This window comes from Stegostoma tigrinum, chromosome 36 (assembly GCF_030684315.1).
Source record: "Stegostoma tigrinum isolate sSteTig4 chromosome 36, sSteTig4.hap1, whole genome shotgun sequence".
In the NCBI taxonomy this organism is placed as follows: Eukaryota; Metazoa; Chordata; class Chondrichthyes; order Orectolobiformes; family Stegostomatidae; genus Stegostoma; species Stegostoma tigrinum.
Window position 1 is genome coordinate 3,088,180 of NC_081389.1, and position 16,138 is coordinate 3,104,317.

Consider the following 16,138-nt stretch of genomic DNA (forward strand, 5'->3'; position numbering starts at 1 on the left):
GAGAAATTACATTTGACCAGTCTGTTAGAATTCTTTAAGGAAGTAACACATGCTGTGGATAAAATGATACTGGTGAATGTTCTGTATTTAAATTTCTAAAAAGCATTTGATCAGGTGCCATATCAAAAGTTATGGTTCAAAATAAAACCTATGGTGTATTTGGCATGAATAGAAGACAGACTGGTTTACAGGAAGCAGAGAATAGGCATAAATGCATTTTGTTTTAGATTGGCACGATATAATGAGCTGTATACCACAGGGATAGAAGGCTGTGACCTGAACTGTTGACTCAGAGTAAAGGACAGTAGGTATATTTGTAAGTAAATTGTGAGGAGGCCATAAGCATGCTACAAAAGATAATGATAGCTTAGAGATTGAGTAAAGATGTGGCAAGTGACATATAAAGTGGAGAAAAAAGCGATATTGCCCATGTTGGCAGGTAGAATATAAAAGAAAGTTATTAACTAATTGGTAATAAGTTGTAGAGCTCTGAGGTGCTGAGGGTTCTGGGTGTCCTTTTTCTTAAAAACTCAAGGTTATTAGGCAGCTACAGCAAGAAATTACAAAAGCTAGTAGAATGTTATCGCTTATCATGTGTACAATTGAATGCCAAAGTAGGAAGGTAACTGTCAGCTATACAGGGCACTAATGAGACCACATCTGGAGTGCTGTGTGCAGTATTAATTGCCTTTTTTCAGGAAGGATGTTAATGCATTGGAGGCAGTTTAGAAAAGATTAATTTGACTGATATTTGAAATTAGAGGGTTGTCTTATAAGGAAAGGTTGGACAGGCTAGGCTTGTATCGCTGGTATATAGAACATAGATGACTTAATTGAAACATATATGATCCTGAGGAAAATTCTCAGGCTGGATTTAGGATATAGGATGTAGTCAGGAATGTGGATTAGAATCCAATCACTCATAACCTTGTTAAATAGAGCAGGCCTGAGGGACTGAATGGCTTGTACCTGCTAATTCATATGTTCATATGTACCATTGAGCAAAAATTAAAATAAAACTAAAAACAGCAGATGCTGGAAATCTAAAACAAGCCGACATTGCTGGAGAAACTCAGGTCTGGCAGAATCTGTGGAGAGGAAGCAGAGTTAACTTTTCAAGTCCAGTAATCTTTCGGAACTGAACATTCATTCTGTTTTCTCTCCACAGATGCTGCCAAACCCGCTGAGTTTCTTGAGCAATTTCTCTTTTAGCAACAATAAAAATCTACTTTACAATGTGTAGATATATCATGATAGATAGCCAATGTGGCATTATTAAGGCTTTACTCATTACAAAATTTCCCAACTCTACGAGCACAGGATAAAAGTAAATTGACCAAGCTTTTGCTTGGATAAAAACTTATATGACTTTCTTAAAGATGCCCTGTGATCTACAGATGGTAAAATTTGTTGATTCCAACAGGTTAATGAGTTCTGTTGCAGAGACTGTATGCCATGGAATGAAATAAATAGAAAAATCATTGAAAATTTGCTTCCCTGACTAATTCTGATTTTATGTTACCAAATAATTTTCATGTCAGTATAGAAAGTAAATTATTTTATTTAATCTAGTCCTTCATTTCATCGTGTGGAATTTCTGGCCACACTATACCTACACATCTTGAAGAGTGCAGTAGACATTCATTTATCACAAATGTTCCAGTCCAGGAACATTTAACTTTGAAATATATTCATATAACCATTGCTCATGTTGGTGAATAGAGAAAAATATACTTCAGCATGTATATAAAACTTTTTTACATGGTTAACCTGCAAGTATACTTCATTGCAGACATTGACGAGTGCCATTGGATTCCCGGTATTTGTGCTAATGGTGTATGCATTAATCAACTTGGGAGCTTCCGATGTGAATGCCCCATGGGATTTCAATACAATGACCAACTGATCAGCTGTGAAGGTAATAAGGAAATATTTCTTAATTTGTAAAGTGATCCCTTACGAATAGATTCCCTCAGTTTATTTAAAAGTATACAGAGAAATGAATAGTCTTAATGTCTGCTCTTTAAGTAAGGTATTTGTCATGCACTACAGTATCTTGTACTTATTTGATCTACATCTTCCACAGGAACTCACTTCTACAGTAGTCAGTGTGTGCCATGTTACAGAATATAAATGTCCAGCAGGGCTGGAGGGAAGTTTTTTTTAACTGCAATTGAAAGATTTTTTTGCTGTTTCACTTCCTTGCTATTTTTTAAAAACAAAGAAAATATCCTATTTCTGACCCTAATTGAAAACAAAAGACCTGCTTTAAGGTATCTCCTATGCTGGGATTCCTGTAACAAACCTATAGAGGAATCCATGAGACCAGTAGTGAAGAAGATCTTTGTAGAAACCATACTGTCTTTAGCAGTACTCAGTCAGTCTGCCACATTCTAGCATTTAAATAGTCAGCAACCTTGCCAACTTCTCTGTATGGATAAGTATATTAGGTGTGGCTAGGATTGGAGGGCAGTTATTTAAGGGGTTAGGATGCCAGTTGGATGAGAGGAAGTTAGGATGCCAGATGGGTGAGAATTAGAGCCAGGAAAATAAATGAGTGCTTATGGTAGGTGGCAGACACCTTGGTATCAGCGATACGTATGGTGTGGGGTGGGGATGCACCAGGAGTTCTCAAGCTGATGAAAAAGTAATTATCATTCAGGTTGAAGGTTTTTCAATCCAACTGGGCCTGGGGAGATGTCAGTCTGGTGCTTTATTTGGGGATGGGTTATTGGGCCTGGAAGAGTCAAGTCACTGGACATTGGGAGATGGCAAAGGTTCTGTGTGAGTCTAGGGGGATCAAGCTGGTGGGGTTGGAAGATGTATGTGTGGCCCAGGGACAGTCATGCCAAGGGCGCAGGAGTGATTGTCAGGCCCAGCAGGGCTGAACTGTGGTGTGATTGCCAAGTGTTAAGGGAAATGCAGTTGGGTGGGCGGGATTAGTGGTGAGTCAGGGGTGTCAATTTAATGGTTACCTAGGAGTTAGAATAGGTGTTAAATCCTATGAGCTTTGCTGGTTAACCATTAATCTTAACTCAGCCAGAACCTTTCTGACTTTAAAGAATTTCTTTGGGAGGTTTTAAAGTTTTAACTTCCCATGAAATTTCCACAGTCTGCTGCAGCAAGTTTCCTCATAATCTGAACACTTAACTCAGTTTGCACAGCTCCAAAAACACGCTGGTCTTCAGAATATCTCGGCCAGTTGAATATATTCTTGCAGTGTTGAGGTTATATGAGATTTCACAGATGATATTTTACTGATAATGAAAGTTTTCTGCAGTGAAGTTTGCATTATCAGGCAAGCGCAAGGAATGAGTGACCCAGTAAATGAAAAATACTGGTTATTGGAAAGAATATTGACACTGATAGTAACCACGTTCCATTCAATCATTTGAGTCCAGTCTGTGGTTAATGAGCCCAGGAACCCACGTATTATTTTCGAAAAGTGTAGCTCAATCAGTACTGTGAAAACAGAAATCAATCTGTTCAGAGGTATTATGACAAACCTCTGGAGCATGAATGACTTCAGCCCAGGCCTCCTGGTCCAAATGTAGGCATGCCCCCATTGTGCCACAAGGGTCTCCTCTCCCTTTAGCAAGCAATCATAGATAGTTTCTAATCACTCTGTTCAGAGGTGTTATTACATATCTGTGGAGCAGGTAGGACTCGAACCAAGGCCTCCTAACTTAGTGATATGGACACTACCATTATGCCACAAGAGCCCTAGCAAACAGTCATACTTAAAGAAGATTAATTGTTTTTATCTGTGCTAATATTAAACCTCACAATAGCCAACTGAAATTTGACTTGTTATGACATGTCATAACGACAGAACATCATCCCAGATCATCTGCAGACATGTTTAATTTTAACTACAGCAATTTTTTTAAAATGGATAGCCAAAAGTTGACTGTGGTTGTAAATTCAGTAGCCAAGAGCCTGGAATATCATACTTGCCAAAGTGACAAGGAAGCTTTAATAAAATAAATTTAAAAGGGGAGAAGTGCTCTACAAAATTGAACAGTTATCTCAAGCAAGATAACTCAGACTGTGAATACGATGAGAGAAAAGATAACAGTTCAGGTGAGAGAGAAGTTTTGCGTCTTCCACTTTCAAGAATACACAAGACACAAGTTAAAAGCTAGTTCAGCCTTTTGTGCTAGTAGATAATGATATGCTAATGAGCTGAGGTGCTCATATGCACCAATGAGCTGAAGTACTCAGATACTGACCTAGGTTTGAGCGCTTGAATGCTGTGAAAGTCATAATTAAAGAACCAGTCACACAGTCACCTCTGTGTTGCAAGTGATGGAGTCTTTATCTCTCTGAATGCTACCTTTTCTCAGTAGCCTTTTCAATACCATCTTTTCATTATTGTGGCGCTGGCATGGTAAACGTATCTGACAACATTTCTTTCAAAAGAGAACCCTCTGTTTTAATTTTTCTTAGAATATTAGAATTGTCACAATGCATGTATCTATTTGAAATTTGTACGTTGTTCTCATGTTCAAACCTATTACTATTAAATCAAAATTGATAAAATGCTGATAGTTATATTGATGTATGTTTTATGTATTGTGTCCCACTTGTTGGAATAATTCCCAAACAAAAGATTGACTAAAGTCAAATTGCTGTGACATAAATTACCGAAGGTGCCAGGTTTTTCCCATCAGCACCTGCCTGGAAGTCATTTTGCACCAGGTAAAATGAGGCCCATTAGACCAGAATTTCAAATATATCCCTGCATTCTCAACCCACACCATCTTTCTCAAGTTCGGCAGCATGTTGAGTAGGACCTCACATGCATGTCCTGTGATATCAGGGTCACCAATTGTAAAGGCCCAGGGATTATCTGAATTTCACCATCCATACTATTTCTGTTGTGTCATGATGGATTTGGAAACCTGTAGGGACCGCACCAGGTAGGTTAGTTCATGAACCTTGGATTAACTTTCTGAGGAGTCAGGAATCTTTTGACAAGTAAAGTTAAGAGCCTTTTTCCATGTTATCTGACATGGTCCATGCTCCTACATATCTCCCATGCACTGTTATATCTCCCATGCTTCTCCATGACCTCTAAAATTCCTCACCCTTGCCATCTCCAATATCCCTTATGGCCCTTCAATCCTCATACCTCTTCCATGACCCCAGGCGTTTTCTTTACGCATTCGTCCAGTATTCAATAAGTCTCGAAACAATTAGCCATGTATTAGTGACAAGTCTTTGAAATGTTCCTGAAACTAACACAAGAAGAAAATCTCCGTTGAAGAACGCCTATTTTTACAACTTCATAAAAGTATCAATCAATCATAGCAATTCATTGTGTCAATGAACAAAGCTTAAGATGATTGCTCTGAGTACTTCTGCCACATTTCCATAAAAACAAATAAGTATTGAAAACCATATCAAGGAATAATTCATTACAACTTCATGAAAATGTCTATCAAGCAAAGGCAACATTCTCCTTCACATCATGTCAACATTGCCTTCACAACTAAGCCCATCAACTTTAGCTTAGTCAAGGATTTATAATGAGGCTAGCTGGTTAATGTATGGATAGAAGCAATTTGGAAAGATGGCCAGTTATACAGTATTGTATCAATAGAAACAAATAAAGCAGAGTGTTTTTCCAAATCATCTAATACTAAATGGTTCACAAATGGGGAGCCTAAGCCGAACAGGATCTGTTTGCAGACTTGCAAAAGAAAGTTTTAGTCTTTATCAGATGAATGTCTTTATAAGGTTGTAATAATTTGATTCTTTTTTGTGCTTTTTGAATATCTGTTTGTTTATCTAGGCAAGATTATGACTTTTTGTATTTGTTCGTGGGATATGGATTTTGTTGCTAGGTTATTTTTCATCACAGGTTATTATTCATCACCTACCCTTAATTGTACTGGAAATGGTGGTCATGAGCCCTCTTTTGTTAAAAGATTAAAGTTTTATTAATTGAAACCAAGAACGCCTGTAGTAGATTGATACTTGTATGAGGTTGCAAGATGAATTGTAATTTACAAATAAAATTTTCAAATTCTAATTGATGCTATGTCAGTTCCAGCAGCATTTCAAGACACGTGATATGATGACACTTCAATACTTTAATATTTGTAGAAGGACTTAAATTTTTATGGGTGATGGAAATACTTGGAATGATTTCTTTAAAAGATATAATTGAAAGATTAGTGTTCACATTGGAGATTTCCTCCAATAAAGCTCCCTAGAAATCACATGACTACTAATACTGTTTGCTCTGCTGTAGTCCTGCTAGAGCTGTTTTGAGTAGTGACTGGATGGAAAATGCTTTGGAGAGTGATCTTCAGCTGCAGTCAAGATGCTTGCAAGAAAAGGCGGTCCAAAAAATTTCTCCCATCTCTGAAAAGAAAATCTTCTTGCTAAGTTTGGGACAGAACCTATATGTTCTTCTGAAAATGATTAGAGTATATTTTCAATATTACATTTCATCACATCAGATTTCACTCAAATAGATATAAATGGGAACGATATATTATGTATTATGGAGATGCGCTTGCAGGGTAACCAGGGCTGGGGACTAAATATTTTGGGAAGGAAAGATAAAGAGGAAAAGGAGGTAGGGAGCATTGATAGTTAAAGAGTAGGTTAATGAGGAAGAATATTTGGCACTGATAAAGAGGAATCTGTATCAGTAGAGCTCAGAAACACCAAGGGCTGAAAGCAATAATGGGGGCTTTATAAAGACACCCAAACTCTAATGGTGATATCAGGGAAGGCATTATAAGCAGGAGACTAAAGCAAGAAATAAAGCACAGCTATAATTATGGATAAATCAATCAGTGACTGTACCGTAGAGGAGGAATTCCTGGAATTGTGCAAGACCCCTGGGTTAAGAGTGACTATAATATGATAGAATTCTTTGTTAGGATGGAGAGTGACATGGTTGATTCTGAGGCTAAGTTCCTAAATCCAAATAGAGAAAACTACAATGGTATGAGGGGCAAACTATGTTAAATTGGGGAGGGTTATTTAAAAGCATGACAGTGAATAGGAGATGACAAGTATTTAGAAAATGTATGAAGGAACTACAATTATTCATTCCTGTCTGGCACAAAAATAAAATGGGACTGGTGAACCTGGCTATGGCCAACAAGAGAAATTTGGGATATCATTAGATCAAAGAAAGAGGCATACATATTGGTCAAAAGAACTAGCAGGCCTGAGGATGAGGAGAAGTTTTGATTTCAGCAAAGGAGGAGTCAAGGATTGATTAAGAGGGGTAAATGGAGTGTGAGAGTAAGCTTGTGAAAACTGATTGTAAAAGCTTCAGGTATGTGCAGAGAAAAAGATTAGTAAAAACAAATGTGGGTCTCTTGCAGTCAGAAAGAGGGAAGTTATAATGGGTAGCAAAGAAATGGCAGAACAATTAAATACATATTTTCATTCTGCCTAAACAAAGGAGGACACAAATAACATCTTAAAAATGTCGAGGAACACATGGTCCAGTGACAGAGAGCAGCTGAATGAAATCCATATTAGTGATGAAATGGTGTTGGGCTTAAAGACTGACAAATTCCCAGAGCCTGATAAATACATCCCAGAGTAATTTGAGGAAATGGTCCATGGAATATTGGAGGCATTAGTGATCATCTTTCAAGATTCCATAGACTGTGTAATAATTCCTATGGATTAAAGGGTAGCTAATGTAACCTTACTATTTCTTAAAAAGGAAATAGAGAGAAAACAAGGAATTATAGATTAGTAGGAAAAATGCTAGAGAACATTATAAAAGAAAGATTTATTTACGAAGCACTTGGAACATAGTGGCAGGATTGGACAGAGTCAATATGGATTTATGAAAGGGAAATTAAGTTTTTGTCAAATCTGTTAGGAATTTTCAAGGATTGATAAGGGACAGCCAATGGATTGGTTACTTGAACATTAAAAAGGCATTTGATAAGGTTCTACAGAGGACATTTGCATGTAAAATTAAAGTGATTGGGATTGGGGTTGTGTACTGACAAGGACAGAGAACTAGCTGGCAGACAGGAAACAAAGAGTAGGATAACCCTTCTGAAGAAGGGTCTCGACCCGAAACGTAAACTTTCCTGCTCCTCTAATGCTGCTTGGCCCGCTGTTTTCATCCAGCTTCATACCGTGTTATCTATAGTAGGATAACACGGATCATTTTCTGAGCAACAGCCAGTGACCAGTGGGGTACCATAGGGATCAGTACTTGGACTCCAGCAATGCGTAATATATATTAATGATTTAGATGAGGGAACTAAATGTAGTATTTTCAAATTTGCAGTCAACACAAAGTGGGGTGGGAGAATGAACTTTGAGGAGAATGCAGAAGTGCTTCGGTGTGATTTGGACAAGAGTGAATTGGAAAATTCAGAGCAGGTGAGGTATAATGTGGATAAATGTGAGGTCACCCACTTATGTGGCAAAAACAGGAGGACTGATTATTATCTGAATGGCAGTGGACTGGGAAAGGGATAGGTGCACTGAGACCCGGGTGCCCATGTTCATCAGTCTATGAAAGTAAGCATGTGGTTGCAGCAGCCAGTGAAGAAAGCTATAATATGTTGGCGTTTGTGGTGAGAGGATTTGAGTACATGAACAGGGATGTCTTGCTGCAATCGTACATGTCCTTGGTAAGACCACACCTGGAGTATTTTGTGCAAGAGACATTCAGCACAGGGAATGCATGGCGGTATGGAAGAGGGAAGGATTAATAGAATGGTCATGGGTATTGCTGAGGGGTTTGGAAGGGGCATTGAACTATAGAGGGTTTAGTCAGATGTTGGGACATGCAAGGGCATAGCAGGGAAATATGAACTGGGATGTGAATATAATAGGTGAAGGAATGTGAGAGGTGGGTTAGCACTAAAGGCCCTAATATAAGTGCAGGACTTGGACAGTGCTGCACTGAGAAAGGCTGACGTTCTAACCAGTTCACCTCTACACCGATGCAGCTCCAGTGCTGCTTTGGGTCTGTTTCTAGGACTATCAGTTTGATGCTGATTCAGGGAAACCAAAATCTTACAGGAGCACCCCAAATTTCAGAAGCTGGATACACAACCAAGCAAAATTCTAGCCCAAGGTATACAAACCAAGAAGAGTGTGTTCAAGGCTAGATTTCGTTAGAATTTGGACATAGCCTTAAGTGAAGATTCCTCTGGTTTTATTCATTGCTGGTTGCTGGCTATCTTTCGAGATTAGTTGGTGGCAGCCATGGTCTCTGAGGAGCACGAGTTCATGGCTTCGGATCTTTCCCAAATCTAATAAAATTGGTTAATTGAACCATCTTGACCATACCCCTATCCACAGCACTTCTTCCAGTTTCCTTTCTTCTCCACTAATGTGCTCATAACAACTGCAATCTCAGATGCAGTGGTGTTTTGCAGACTTCGTATTTTGTTACTATAACTAGAAAATTACTTGCAGCTTATTTGTGCACAGTGTAATTATTTAGAAAATTAGGTGTGAAAATTCAATCCAGTGACATTCTTTTGTTGCAACCCGCCATACATCTCTCCTTCCCATCACACCCTAACCACAATAATTAGGTAACGTACAAGTTTTGTAAACAAAATATCCAAAGATAATAGCAAAATCTTCAGATAAAAAATCGTAAACATCATAATTCTTTCTTGGTGTTTGATTTTTATGGTAAGGGTATTGATGACAAGCTCCCTTTGCAATTATCAGATCAATTCTAAAAACCCTGATTTGGAACATGGTGCTAAAAATTTTAATTCGTTAATGTCTGTTTTGTTCACTCAGATATGGATGAATGTCAGAATGGCCCCCTTTGTCAACAGAATGCTAATTGTATTAACACTCCTGGGAGCTATCGTTGCGAATGTTTGCCAGGTTATCGTCTTACAATAGCAGGACATTGTATTGGTAAGTAATAGCTGTTAAAATTTAGACATAGCTATGTTTTCAGCTATGAACAGTCCTTCCTTACATATCAGGTAGACCTCATTATTTTTGAAATGTCCTGTTTTGATAAACATTTTAAATACTGCACTATGTATAGGTTGGTTGTGAACCCTTATCATTAAAGACCTGGTGTGTGGTTGTAGGGCAGAATAAACAAAAGTACAAAATGTTTAGTTGTGACCTACAATACCCATTTTTAATTAAAAGGAAATATTGATTTCCTGCAATTATTTTCATTCCTAAATGTTGTGTAAAGATAAGGGTATAGTAATTTTAAAATATCACTGTGAAAGTCAATGCTTTACATGAGAATATTAAAACATTCCAATGAAGTACTCAAGAAAAGCTGATTGACATATTAAGACCATCCTTATATATTAGTTTGCCATTCTAAAGAATGTTTTGGTGGAACAATTGAGAACTTATTACAAAATAGTGAACTGGTCATTTTTTTTCAATATTTCAATTGAACGAAAGCAAAATAATTCAGAATGGCTGATACTGGGCCATCCTTTCACGGGGAGAATAGATCAACAACTTACATATCCCCAACTCTCAATTCTCCATTCATTAACATGAATCCCTACAGTGTGGAAGCAGGCCATTTGGTCCATTGAGTCTGCACCAACCCTCTAAAGAGCATCCCACCCAGACCCACCCCTCTTACCTGTCTCCATAATACCAGATCTCCTATGGCTTACATCCCTGAACACTGTGGACAATTTAGCTGGTCAATCCACCTAACCCACACATCCTTAGACTATGGAAGGAAACCAGAGCACCTGGAGGAAACCCACACAGACATGGGGAGAGCATGCAAACTCCACGCAGACAGTCGCCCAGTGGTGGAACCAAACCCAGGCCCCTGTGCTGTGAGGCAGCAGTGCTAACCACTGAGACACCGTGCTGCCCTAAATGAAGCTAATGAAGAAAAAAAATCACTGTCTGAAAATTTGCAGTTTGCAGTATACATTCAGGTACAGGAAATGAAAATGTTTACCCCAGATTGAGAATCATCGTCCAATTTCTGACAAGAACAATAACAAGCAGAAACTTCTTCCAAGGCTGCTTCATGTGCTGTTTGATATCTGTCAAGATATAGTGTACTGCAATAGGTAAGAGGTCCTTCAACCCATTATGTCAGCACCTATCTACCCAAGTTCTTTTTCTCAGCACTTGGCCCATACTTGCAGTCTTTGGCTGTTTCAAGAGTTCACCTACATCCTGTCAAATGTTGAAATAGTTCCCGGTTTTACCACCTTTCAGGCAGCGTTCTACATCTCCACCACCCCATAGGTGCAAATGCAAATATTTATGTTTTCACAGCAAGCAGCAAACAGAGAAGCTTCTGTTAATGCTATTCATGATACATTCTTCTAAACTAGAAGCTCAGTTGGTCAAGGATAGAACTGGCACCAATTTTTACACACTTTATATATGTTTAGAAGCATTCATACACAAGCATCAACCTCCTAACTCCAAAAACTACTGTTTCAGTCCATGTCACACATAAAGGGATGGTAGAGGTTTGGACCTCTGTTGCAAAAATGTCAGTTGATATTAGATCAGTTCTTCATTTTAAACCTGAAATACACCAAATCTTGTTAGGCAAAGATATTAAGGCAAAAATCGCATTGAATGGCAGAACAGGCTTTAGGATTGAATAGCCTAATCTTGTTCCTATGTCAGTTTGTAAGACTGAAATGGATTCTAACATGACTGGTCATCGCCTACATACAATTAAACACAATCCCTGTACATCACAGTTCACTTTCTGACATGTATCAGTGTTACTCCATACATAATATGTGCAGGAAAATATAAAACATTAGAAATGCACATCCATCTCAAAATGGAAAAAAAGGCAGATTAATGGTTGAAGCAGGAACATTCAGCAAAATTGGTCTTCAGTTTAAAGGTTATCATCTTTTCTCATTTCAGATGCTGACAAACTACCGTATGTTAAAACATTTTTAATCTTCTTTAAGTTCTTGGAAATCAGATGTTTTATTTTTAATTGTTAAAAACTTTACCCTCAGTTGTATGAGAGAGTGATTGCTGCTCATTGTTTAAAATGTACTTCTGTTTTTGGAAACTTCCGTTCCTTTTGTATGCAGATCGTAATGAATGTCATGATATCCCCAATGTTTGCAGTCATGGTCAGTGCACTGACACTGTAGGAAGCTACTACTGCACGTGTCGCAACGGCTTCAAAGCAACACCAGACAAGACGATGTGTATGGGTAAGTAAACAACCAGCCATGGGCTTTTTAGACACGTGGCAATTCATAACATGAAATTTCACACTCAGTGATTTCCTAGTTTTGAAATCCAATTGGTCATATTCATTTGCGATCATAATTAATTAGAAAGATGAGCAGAGATATCTTGCATCAGATTTCTTGAGTTTGTGTCCATCCAGTTTTCTATTACATTTTATGCTAATGCCAGAACCCAAAAGTCAATCCTTTATTTTGTTGTTCATGCATTTGTTCGGTGTTTGCATGTTTAGAGCAACTTACTTACTTACACAAAGTGTATTTCAAGGGCTTTTCTCTTACTGTGTATCAGGTCGTCTCTTGAACTGAATGGTCTTTTTGCGTCTTTTGTTCCCAGATATTGGTCTGTGATTTATTTATGATAAATGTAGATGTATTTTCCCGATTATTTATGTACTATATAGGCAAGCTGTGACCACCTTGAGTATCCTTTGACGCATATCTACTTTGGAAATTCTCATATTTCTGGACTAATATACAGTTCTAAACAAAAATCAAGTGGACTCAAAATATTGACTCTGTTTCTCTATCCAGAATTGCTTCCAGACCTACTGAGTTCCTCCAGGGTTCTGTGTTTATTTCAGATTTCCAACAACTGCTGTATATTTCTTTTATAAGAATATTACCATCTGTTGCATGACACCTCACCCCATTCCCTTCCTTCCCCAGTCTCTTAAGCTGCAAAGTGACCACCTCTCATACTTACTAATATTAGCCTGACAACAATTTTCACTTATGCAGTACCTTTAATGTAATTAAATGTTCCAGAGCAATTCAGAGGAAGTTCATTAAGCAAATTCGATATTAAGCTGCGTAATGTTCCCTGTGGTAGAAGAACCTGGAACCCGAAGATACCAAATTAATGTGACTTGCAAAAGATGCAATGGTGACACAACAAAAAAAACTGGTTTCTCTGCAGGATGCAGTTAGAATCTGGAATACATTCCTCAAGAATGTAGTGGAGGAAGGAAGAAAAGAGGAGTTGCATAGAAGGGAAGGAACCCTAGACCTGAAGGAATTAGCAATGAGGCATAGCCATCAGTTATAATTTAAGATGCTCAAGAGGCTAGAATTAGAGCAACAATGATTATTAACCCAGAGTGGTAGAAATAAAGACAGTGACATAGTTTTGGATGGCCTAAAACTTACTGAGGATAGATGTGGGAAGCCACCTGGAAGGACATGGAACAGACCTTTCTTTAAACCTCATGCTTTTTCATGATTTTCCATAATATTTCCCTATCACAGTGAAGAAACATAGAACAGTCAGAACAAAAATAGTTAACACATTTTCTTTTCATTGCCACGTTTGAACCTGCTTCCACTAATTCTTGAAAAGTATGTTCCAGATTCTAACCCTACAAAGAAACTTTTTTTTTGTTGTGTCACCATTGCATCTTTTGCCAGTCACTTTAATTTGGTATCTTCGGGTTCCAGGTTCTTCCATTATAGGGAACGTTGTGTAGCTTGATAACCAATTTTCTTAATAAACCTCTTCTGGACTATTCTGGAACATTTAATTACATTACAGGTACTGTATAAATGCAAAGTTGTTGTCAGGCTAACTTTACTAAGTATTAGAGAGGTGATCACACTGCAGATTAAGGACTAGAGGAAAGAAGGGAATGGGCAATTGCCAGACAGTCCAAGAGAAATGTATCCCACCCACAAATCATGGTTCCATTTTGGAATCTGATGAAGGTGCTGATTCCTCAAGGAAGTGTAGTCAGAAGCAAGCTCTGGCACCACGCCTCCCAATTGTAAATGAGGGGAAGAACAATAGTGATAGCAGATTCATTAATTAGGTGAAGACACAGGCATTTCTGTGGTTATCAACATGACTCCATCGTGATACTTTGCCTCCCTAGTGCCACAGTCAAGAATGTCCTGTAGCCCGTCTGTGGCATTCCTCAAGGGGAGGGTGAACAGCCAGAGATTGTGGTACCAATCATGCAGATTGGAAGGGGGCTGTGATTCTGCAATCAGAGAGCTAGGTGGAAAGTTAGCAAGCAGGACCACGAATGTAATAATCTCTAGATTACTCTCAGTGCCATATGCACACAAGTACAGAAACAGGAGGATAAAGCAAAAAATGATGCAAGTGGGAGACCTTTAAACTCTGGGACTGGTTGTAAGGGAGATAGCACCTATGCAAACTATATGATTTGCACCTAAACACAGCTGGGACTGACGTTCCTGCAGAGTGTTTTGCTAGTGCCATTGAGAGGACTTGAAAGTAACTTGGCAGGGGAACCAAGAAAGAATAGTAGAGGAGAATACCACAGCTTGTGAAATACTTAGGTCTACAGTTGGCACGAGAATAGAAAGTAGTGAGTTGCTAAGTGAAGTCCGAGTAAGGGAGGAAGAAAGTCCAAAATGGAGTTGATATGTATGTATGTAAATGCATTGGGTATAGTAAATAACACTGGGGAATCACAGGCACAGATTGTAATGTGGAATTATGATGATGTGGCAGTGATGAAGACCTGGCTTAAGGGAGGGCAAGACTGGGTATATTCCTGGGTGTATGTTGTTCAGGAAAGATTGAAAAGTAAGGTAACACCATTGGTTAAGGAGGACATTGCAGTGCTGGAAAAAGATAATGTCTCACACTGTACACAGTTAGAGTCAGTTTGGCTAGATGTATAGAGTAACAAATTTACAGGGAAGTTGCAGCAAACTGTCAACATTATAGAGTGGTTATAATGGACACTTCAATTGCCCAAATATACTCTGGGATACTGATAGTGTAAGGGGCAACAAGGGGTAAGTGTTTCTGGAATGTGTTCCAGAGAGTTTCAGAAAGTAATATATTTACAGTCCAATAAGGAAGAATGCAATGTTGGACACGGTCCTTGGAAATGAAGTGGGCAAAGTTGATCAAGCGGGGAACATTTACAAGACAATGATCATGAGGTCAGGGTGACGTTGGAGATTAACGTAACAATCAAGAGGATAAGTCAATTGGCAGATCACTGACTTTATTGCAGTGAGAATAGTGAGCAGGATTGTTGGGCTAAGAGGTTGGTAGGAAAAACATCCAAAAATCGTAAGTACAACCAACTCACTGGCCCCTGCCACCCACCAGAGGATTCCTGTGCCTCCCAAATCCCGACTCTGTCCCTGCCCCTCCCCCACCACGCACCCGCCGCCATTGACCATGAGGACACGGCCGGAGACCCCACCGATGACGTCACATCCGCCTCCGCCGGCCACAGAACTTCCGGAACCGCTGCTGCAGTCACCACCTCCACGTCCAGGTACTACAGCCCACAAACCACCCTCACCTCAGCTGCTGCCTCCCACCGCCGACGGAACCCCGCCCACGGTCGACGCCGACGGAACCCCGCCCACGGCCGACGGAACCCCGCCCACGGCCGACGGAACCCCGCCCACGGCTGACGACATCATCGCTCCGCCCACAACCTCCACAGCCTGCAACCCCAGAGGAGACAGCCACACTGAGCCCTGCCGCATCTTCACCATCCCCCCAGACCTCCCACTGACTGAGGACGAACGGTCAGTCCTGAGCAAGGGGCTCACCTTTGTCCCCCTACAACCACACATCAACGAATACCAGTCACGGTCGGACATAGAGCAGTTTTTCCGCCGTCTTCGCCTGCATGCCTACTTCTTCAACCGGGAACCCAACCCTCCTTCCACTGACCCCTTCACCCGCTTCCAACACAAGTCCTCCTCCTGGACACCACCCCCAGGCCTCCTACCCTCCCTCGACCTCTTCATCTCCAACTGCCGTCGAGACATCAACCGCCTCAACCTCTCCACCCCTCTCACCCACTCCAACCTCTCCCCCGCAGAACAGGCAGCCCTCCGCTCCCTCCGCTCCAACCCCAACCTCACCATCAAACCCGCAGACAAGGGTGGCGCAGTGGTAGTATGGCGTACTGACCTCTACATCGCCGAGGCCAGAC

General features: G+C 39.8%; 1 protein-coding gene across 1 annotated transcript in view; it reads left to right on the plus strand.

Annotated features, from left to right (window-relative positions):
* LOC125446730 (fibrillin-1-like) overlaps positions 1 to 16,138 on the plus strand; it is a 570,259-nt gene that overhangs the window by 437,947 nt on the left and 116,174 nt on the right. The window contains exons 43-45 of the mRNA XM_048520489.2: positions 1,793 to 1,918; positions 9,766 to 9,888; positions 12,045 to 12,170. Coding sequence (XP_048376446.1) covers positions 1,793 to 1,918; positions 9,766 to 9,888; positions 12,045 to 12,170 — 375 coding nt within the window. The remainder of the gene's footprint in view (positions 1 to 1,792; positions 1,919 to 9,765; positions 9,889 to 12,044; positions 12,171 to 16,138) is intronic.